At 29.0% G+C, this 9454-nt stretch overlaps 2 protein-coding genes across 3 annotated transcripts in view; one reads left to right on the top strand and one right to left on the bottom strand.

Annotated features, from left to right (window-relative positions):
* Positions 1-9454, bottom strand: part of LOC130898365 (RNA helicase aquarius) — a 53744-nt gene that overhangs the window by 42591 nt on the left and 1699 nt on the right. The gene's annotated exons all lie outside the window — the stretch shown is intronic.
* Positions 3745-8229, top strand: LOC130898452 (probable G-protein coupled receptor Mth-like 5). Of its 2 annotated transcripts, XM_057807791.1 has the most exons (8): positions 3745-4261; positions 4480-4687; positions 4820-5111; positions 5172-5250; positions 5303-5481; positions 5625-5760; positions 6963-7098; positions 7266-8229. In XM_057807791.1, the coding sequence occupies exons 1-8, from the start codon at positions 4029-4031 to the stop codon at positions 7314-7316; spliced, it is 1314 nt and encodes a 437-aa protein (XP_057663774.1). In that variant the 5' UTR covers positions 3745-4028; the 3' UTR covers positions 7317-8229. The 2 variants fall into 2 exon arrangements, with proteins under 2 accessions (XP_057663774.1, XP_057663765.1); XM_057807782.1 differs by having other exon boundaries at positions 6963-8229.

The raw sequence follows: 9454 nt of genomic DNA, 5'->3' as shown, positions 1-9454 counted from the left end.
TTTGTATTATATTATAACTTAAAATAGAATTTGAATAATAACACGTGACAGAAAACATGTTTCTATTGTTTACTGCGGTTGTGACGTAGAAAGTAAGTAAATACTGAAACATGGCCGCCGCATGTCGCCTTTAAAACGCCATTCTGTTGTTGTGAGTGGAGGTAATTGAATGTTTAGTGCGATTTGTGTTTTTGTAAGGGTTTCAAAGACTATTCTAATTAAAATGATTGCCGAAATAGGATTTAGTAAAAGCAGATACGTAAGTACTACTAATTAGACTTTCTTATAGTAACTTTATTAAAATATAGTCATAAAGATGATAGCTTTAAGGGTTTTTTGTCGTTTTAATGCCAACGGACGAGGTGTTTCACGAAATACCCCTTTCCGGTCTTTCTGGCAATCTAATCTGGTTGGAACAGCATTTTTTTGGGATTTTTTTTTGCATTGTGTTAGTTTCCATATCATATAATTTTCCAAATCTACAGTAAAAATTAACAATAAGTTAACATTAACATTAACTTACATTGAAATGGTCTTCACAAACATTTACTGGGCTGCCAGGTTTGACACTCGCATAATCCATTCTTACAGTTTGAAACCAGTGTTTTCATCGCTTTTCCTCTCGAGAGAATTGTACGAAAACGTTATTTGGTGTTTTTATACTAGTGTTTGCACATTCTGGTACAATGCACCAACGATACGTCATGTTGTATTCTACAAAATTGAATACTCACAGCCGTGCGAGTGGTTTTTTAAAAGAATCCCAACAACTGTATTTACTTCTAACCTCACTTTAGTCTGTTTACTTATTTTCTACGTCACACTCAGTCATGCGACAACAAATGCGTTCTGGCGCGTCATTTAGATATTTCAATTTATTTATTTTTTATGAACTAATATACTGTTTAAAAAAAATAAAAAAATAGCGTGTCATTAAGATCGATATACTTAACGTAGTTAAGGTATAAAAAAATGTATGCAAGGACACTATTATCACAACGTATATGATATAATCGTAATAGTTATATTGGTATTAGTGATTCACTGAGAATATTTAATATTCTAGTGGCAAAGGATTTCAAGAGAATTTCTTAATATATAATTTGCATAATGTATAAATAGGAGGTTCTTTTTTACGACTTTTATAACATTTCATAATACTATATTAGTTACTTCAGCACTTTTTGGAAACTATGATGATGGAAGAAAGGGCATGTATAAACTTATACAATTATAAAATTGTTTTATCAAAATAGTGGGCAGTGAAAGCTTTCTTTCTCATGTCAATTCGTTTTTTCGATAAACTGTCACACTTTTATTGATATTCGTTCAAAAAAATCCGTTTTGTGTCTAGTTAAAAGGAGTGTAGTATTATTAGTAATGGAGAGTTATAGTGAAGGAAGTTTAAACTGCACACCAGAAGATGTTGTTGAATCGGCAACTGCAGCGACTATAAATCGTCTCCCTGAGAAATCCAGGGAACGGTATTTATATATTTATATAATTCTTGTATGGAGTGGCGTACTAAAAATGGCATAAACAGCTTCACAGGAAGAGTGTTACTAGCTTACTCTGACACATGTCATTTTATTGAACGAAACATGGATGAACGACAACTATCATTTTAACATCATAAAGTATAGCATATAACATAGCATATCATCAAAAAGCAATATTTCTAAAACTCTGCAGGTAATAACAATTACGGTACCATCATTAAAAATTAATATAATTAACAATATAACAATCCAGCAGGACAAAAATTAAACTTGGAAGAATGTAATGAAATTATATCTAACACAACAAATCAGCACATAATCATGGGAGATTTTATTGCTCATGACAGCATGTGGGGATGCAATGGTAATGATGCTAATGGCAAAATAATTAAAGAACTACTAGAACGCAAAAATTTAATAGTACTAAATGATAGCAAGTACACACGTATGGGGGAGCACAATCGCAACCCATCGGCACTAGATTTAACCATTTTATCTACTAATATCGCAAAAAAATGCAATTGGAAAGTATTTGAAGACCCAGGTAATAGTGACCATTTCCCCACCATCTGTGAATTTTCTAATGGAACGAACTTTATGAAGGAGGTAATATACAAAAGAAAATTTAAAAAAGCCGACTGGATTTCAGTCAACCAAGTAATATGGAACGAACTTTATTTCAGTCAAGCAAGTAATAACAGATAAATTGACAGAAAAAGAGGAAAATTTGGATTACAACGATTTTTTTGACACCCTAAACGTAGCAGCAAACGAAACTATACCTATGAGTAAGATATGAATGAACCAATCAAAATATGCAGCTTGGTGGGACGAGGAATGCTTCGAACTAATCAAAAAACGTAGAGAAAACATCAACAAATTTATAAATTCACCTAACTTGGAAAATTACATTGAACTCAAAAGGATAAAAGCATATGTAAAACTAAAATTAAAAAATAAAAAGAAACAATCATTTAGAGAATTTAGCAGTACTATCAATAGAGAGACACCAACTAATATAATTTGGAAAATAATCAAAGGCTTCAAAAACTATTCTCAGAACAATTACACTAATTTTCCGAATCATCAAATAGGCAAGGAAAATTTTAGAAAGCCTAACTATTTGTAATATCAACCCTGAATTCAGTCTAGCAGCTTGTAGACCAAAGCACACAAAACAAACTAATTGGGATATATAACAAGATCGTTGAAACAAATAAAATTCCAATAAAATTGAAAGAAACCATAAACTACCATTTCTGAAACCTGAAAAAAATGCAGAAAACCACGACAGTTACAGACCTATTGCATTAACATCATGCGCGGGTAAATTATTAGAGGGCATTATAAAAACAAGAATAGAATGGATAATCGAAAATCAAAAAATTCTCTCGAAATTCCAATTAGGATTTCGTAGCAACAAGCGATGTAATGAAGCTATATCATTATTAACACATTCTGTCTTAGAAGCATTCACCGAATTGACTTAAAGACAGCCTATGACAGTGTCGACCTACATATGCTATACAACTTAATGAGTGAAATTAAAATAACAAACTTTATATTTAATTTATTCTGCAAAAGAAATTTATATGTAAAAGATACAGAAGGGACCAAAAAACAACAGTCAAGGCTTAACCCAATAATACAATACGCCAACGATATGGTAATTACACTGGAAGGAACGGATGGTACAATTCGATTCAACACAAGTTCCCGAAAATACCTTTCTTCTACAAAATTCCATTTATAGATAAAAGGCATCTAACAATAATAAGCAGACTCAGAACGGGCCATTGCCGCACAAAAATCACTTATTTGGAATAGGATGTGCTACTGATCCATACTGTATCTGTGGACAAACGGAAGATCTAAACCACATTTTTTTTCGGATGCCCCATCAATCGAACCCCCAATTTTGATTTATATAACAAGCTAATTTAACTAAAAATACCTACATCAATTACATTATCCAAATATACAAAATTAAGATATAAACAAAAAATAATTATAATACACATATACATTTAAAACTAAATATGAAAATAAGTCAAAAGAGAAAGCTTCTTATCAAGACCCTGGTCCTATTTTTCTTAACCGAGGTAACATCTATAATGTGTGAAATGCTCGGCCGTCATCAAAAAAGAAAAAGTATCAGTTTTGGTGTAAAATAAATCAAAGCGAAAACCAGCGCTGGCCAAATGCTGTTTAGGCGGAGGCCAAAATAGAGAAGAAGAAGCAGACTACCAATGACAGATATTACTTCATCGAAATAAGGTTAGGTTTCAAATGATTTATCGAGTTATTATAGACAATTTCGTGAGTTTATCTTAAAACAAAATGGGTTTCCTGAAAAATTTACAATAAGAAGAAGTACTTAAAGAATACCAAAAGTGAATAGTTAGTGGAAATTAAACGAAATTACTAAATACGAACGAAATGCAAATGTTTTTCGCAGAAAAAAATATCAAATCTTTCAGACAAAGGCACAAAAACTTAACAGAAGTTTACATTTAGTATAAATTCAATATGAAGTTTATTATTATAACAGGATTTTTTATTGCAATTGTTTCCCTACATTCCGCATACAGTGAGGTACCTAAACTCATTGATAAAATGCCACATGTAAAGGTGAATAAATGTTGTAGAAAAAAAGAGATTTACATAGGGAAACATTGTGTACTTACCAATACAACAACGGAAGAATGGAAACCCTTATTTGTTACAGAAAAAGGAGTCAGCAATGTTCAGGTGAATTACGAGTAAGTATGCAATTTTTAGAAAAAATACAGATTTATCCAAATGAGTGTAGTGATAATAATAAATTGTTATTATTTGAAATTTTCATTAATGAGTTATAAATACCACAATAGTTTTTACATTTTATAAATTTTCACTTTGGCAGCTGTATGTAATATAATAATGATACAAAAAGATAATATGAACCAGTATAAGTGACTATAACTTTTTATAATTTTAGGTTGATAATAGGACTGCCTGATTGTGGGCATATGCAACGGTGGCCTATTTATCATTACATAAATTCAACTGACAAACTAAGATTATTGCCAAATGGTATTCTAAGACATTATTTTGATCATACAGGAGTTAATGAATTAGATATAGACAGTGAAAATGCCAAAGTACCTTATCATGATTATGAACAAGGAAAATATTGCCTTGATAAGGTGAGTTACAGTTATAAAACAAGACAATGAACACAAATTTATGTGAAATATATTGCAATTAAAAGTTGAATTTAAATTTTTCTTCCTGACTATGTTTAATGCCAAGTTTTAAAATTATATATTTTATTTTAGAAAGAAGATGGCGTTAAAAGTGATTTTGCATGGGTATGTGCACCAGATGTAAATAAAGATTGGTTAACAAACACCGAATTTTTAATGTACAATGTGGTTAATCCTATTACACATGGCATATCAATGTTGTGTCTTCTTATTGTAGCAATAATATACTTTGTAATGCCTACTTTACGTGATCTAACAGGGAATATAATAACAACAATATGTATGTGTCTTATAGTAAGCCAAACTGCTGATATGATAAGACTATTGACTGTTTTTAAAAACCACATCAGTTTAATTATTACTGGTAGGTAAAATAGTATTAGAGGTATTTTTAAAATTAAAGTACAATTTTTTTATTTTTCAGAAACTATTTGTTATATAAGTATGTTGGCAGCATTTTTCTGGCTGAATAGTTTGGCTTATTATATTTGGAAAACATTTAAGTATGTTTGTAACTGAACTACTATCAACAGATTCTAATTTTGTTAATTTTAGATCCAGGAACGTATTTTTACGTATTACTGACGGAAAAAAATACTGTTACTATTCTGGATATGCTTGGTCTTGTACAATACTTCTAGGAGTAATGGCAGTATTTGCACACTTTACAATGGACTACCCTGATGTTAATTTACCACCTAAAAATACTTATGAAGAAGAAAGGGAACAAATAGGTAAATTATCAGATACTTTACACAATTATTTGTTATCACTGAATCTGCACAACCAAAATAAAAACAATAAAAAATGAAATATCACAAAAATATTTCAGTAAGCTAAAATATCTGTTTAATTCATTGTTTATACATGATTTTAGGATCCTTGGGAATTATCATATTTTTTGTTCCTGTATCATTTACTATATTAGCCGACATGTTTTTTTTCGCGACCACTTTGAAAAAAATAAACAAGATGCATACTTATGGAAGAATTCATCACAAACTACGTCACACGTGAGTATAATGAAATTGAGTCACCTATATAGTATTGAAAAATAATTAGAGTTCTTTATGAAGATTGTAGTTTGTACATAATTATTGGACACTGTAAAGAAAAACAAAAAAAAATGTAAAAGTCCTACATTTAAATAAACGAGTTCAGATTTGACTATGGAAGAAGTCACATATATAAGCTCTTAAATATCATCTGATACATTATTGGTTGTCGTTCTTTATTTTTTTTTGCTATAAATGACTGATAAAATAGTACAAAGAAAACTGAAAAATAAGATGTTGAACCTTTAAACAGAAACTGGGGACAGAAATGACTTCTGAATTTTTCCTTTATAAATCACATAATGAGGTGTACATATGTAATACCTATAAACATTGTAAAACTACATCAACTTCTAATTTTCATTCTACTTTTTTTGCAATTGTCACTTCAAATAAGTCCAAAAATAAAGGTACTTCATTTCTAAAACTTGATAACAAAAGAAATGCAAATGCAACGTTTTAAAGGGGCTAATTGAAGACCTTGTTCCTTCAAATATCTGTCTAACAAAAGTTCATATTTTGTAAGTGGTTGTAAGACATTAGGATATTTAATTTCATATCCACCATCATATAAATACAAGATAGTTTTGGGGGTGAAGTAAGGATTGTTCCAGTAAAGAAGTACACTTATATTTGGACTTAGCATAAGCTCTAGAAAATAATGTACAGGGGGTCAAACATAAGGTGACCTATATACTTTTCTTAAAACGTGTAAAAGTTATCAGAAAGCTTTAATTACAAAAGTTCTTTGTATTTAAAGGAATTTTTAGATTATTGAATTTTGTATTATACAGGGTGTCCCAATTCTTTAGTATCGACATCAACTTTGGAATTTTAAATGGAACAACATATATGTTATTGCGTTTTTGATTTATTGGTAAAAACAAAGGTAACAAAATTCCAAAGTTGATGTCGATACTAAAGAATTGGGACACCCTGTAAAATACAAAAGTCAATAATTAAAAATACCTTCAAATACAAAGAACTAAAGTAATTAATGTTTTTTTTATAACTCTCACAGGTTTTGAGAAAAGTATATAGGTCACCTTATGTTTGAAAACCTGTACATAATTCTGTACCAATTTATAAAAACCAAGTACTATAAAATTATTTAATATACATATATACTTGAATTTGAATCAATAAATATATTTTTTTAGTTTCCGTATGTTTGTTTTGCTGTTAATGGTTATGGTATTGCAATGGTTGTTTTTCTTGTCATCTTTCTCCAAATATGAAGGTCTGGTGAATGCCTATATATTTATTAATACATTTGAAGGACCTCTACTTCTATATGTATGTATTTTCAATCAGAGACATGTCGCTTATTTAATTCAAAAAACATGTTGTTACACAACATGCCCATGCTGCATACGGAATCCTGAAGTTGAATGGGGAGATGAAATGACAGCAATGAATACACTTAATAACTATTAGTTTTGATTAACTAACTATTTTTTTAGGTAAATTTATTTTGTAAATTAGAGGTGAAGGTATTTGATTCCAATGTGTAAATAATAGAAGTTACATTATTTCAAACATACCTGGACATGTAATTTGAATATACAACTGGATATTTCTCAAGTCAGAAAATATGCTATTTACAGATTTTTAATATGAAATCTGTTAAATTATGCATATGGAAAAATAAGTGCCTTAAGGGTAAATATGTTTAATCATTAGATTTAAAGAAATAAATGTTTTACTTTACAAAAGATTCAATGTCAATGTTCAAGATATTGAATTAGAAATGTCACTATATTCAGATATACTAATTGTGAAAAAAACATGTGTAAATGAAGACAACTTTCTGTTAATAAGTATTAAATTATACAGGGTATTTTCAAATAATGGAAAGTTGATTCACCAACATGAACAGCCTTTTTATTTTCAATTTATCAAAAAATTTAAATCTTCAAATATCTTCTTTATATAGTGGAAACTACCCAGTTTAATTGATAACTATTTTATGATTAATTATAAAAATACAAAAATGAATCTCAAAAATTATCCTGATATTATAGGGTTGTGACATATTAATATTTAAGGGAATTATAATCCATCCTTTTTTTTGAATGTTACATTTGAGATTAATGAATACATGTACTTAATCTATTATTTATAACTATTATGTGTAGAAGGAAACTAAATACTAAAATGTTTACCATGTATTTAGATATTAATATAATACTTCATAGAAGCTAGATTTAAAAAATCTATATTACATGTGTATAATGTAACTACTTACTTTGGAAAAAATAGGTTCATATATTAAGTGTTATTTCATTATTTCCTTCATGTATTAATTTTAATTTTCAGATGATATTGATATCTTAAGTTTAATTTTCACCATTCCATTTTGTACTTTTTATATCTTTTTTTCACGAATGTACTTAATTTTTTGAAATAAAAATTAGTGAAACTAAAGTTTTTTATATATAACCATTATACAATACACACATAATTAATGAGGGCTAACTTTTTGGATTTGGCACTAGTTTTAAATAGGGTTAAGTTATCACTAAGAATTGCTATTTCAGAAACACTTGTTTTTTAACAAAACGAAACTGCTCAACAATACCACATAATCGATATTATTTTGAGTTACACTCAAATTCAAAGTGTGGTTCCACATAAATAATAACAAATTTTAATATATTTCAAAACCTCACGCACTAATAACACCAATTGGAGAGCATAGAAAGAGTAACGCTTATTGGTATCACATATTTGGAAGATCCCTATTCAATAGATATATAATAAGTAAGAATTTTTAATTCAAGTTTATGTTTATCACAGAAAATATCATAAATTCTAAGACAACAGTTTGTAACCATCTAACATCAGGACATCTGAATGGTAACAGTTCAAAAAACAATACAAAAAAACCAAAGGATCAAAAGAGAAGACTAAAATGAATACGAACATTGATTAGGAGACATGCAAAAAACTTTTTCAATAAAAAAAATCAACAAGTGTAACTAGTCTCGTATACAGATAAATAGCTAAAAGAAACCCAAATTGTGATTTCCTTTGAATAAATCGTTAAAATTAGAGAGGAATTTCTATATCACGGCTATTTCTAGGTATAAAGCTATAAAGAAAACTGAAAACATTTTTAAAATGTCATAAAAACACTATCAAATACATCAGCAGTGCTTTGATTATTAACAGACCAGATATGAAACCTATAGAACATCTATAAGACTATCTTAAAAAGAAGATGCGAAGTCATAGTACTCCTGTTTCTAATCACAACCAACTTATAGATGTCGCTATTGAAGAATGGGAGAATATATCGCAAGCTTTTGTTGAACATTTGATATCAAGCATGCAGTGATAAGAAGTAGTGGAGGGCCTTGCGGTATAAGAGTTGACCCATATGGATCTATGCAATTTTACTGTTTGTTTTTCCAATTTGGAGATAACAATTTAAGGTTATGTTAATGTCTTATTTGACTAATTTGTAGGTGTTCAATATTATTTCAATGTAACTTAGTTTTATTTTGTGTTTATATTGTAAATATTTAGATTAATTACAGTGGTGGGTTAATTTTGTTCAGGAGTTTGGTATATACAGTATTTAGAAACAAAATATGGAAGATAGAAATAACCATGTAACCAACTTAATTCCAGTCTATGAGTTTTCATT

Source organism: Diorhabda carinulata, chromosome 1 (genome assembly GCF_026250575.1).
Source record: "Diorhabda carinulata isolate Delta chromosome 1, icDioCari1.1, whole genome shotgun sequence".
In the NCBI taxonomy this organism is placed as follows: domain Eukaryota; kingdom Metazoa; phylum Arthropoda; class Insecta; order Coleoptera; family Chrysomelidae; genus Diorhabda; species Diorhabda carinulata.
The sequence above is the reverse complement of the archived record's forward strand: the minus strand, read 5'-3'. Positions and strand labels throughout refer to the sequence as shown.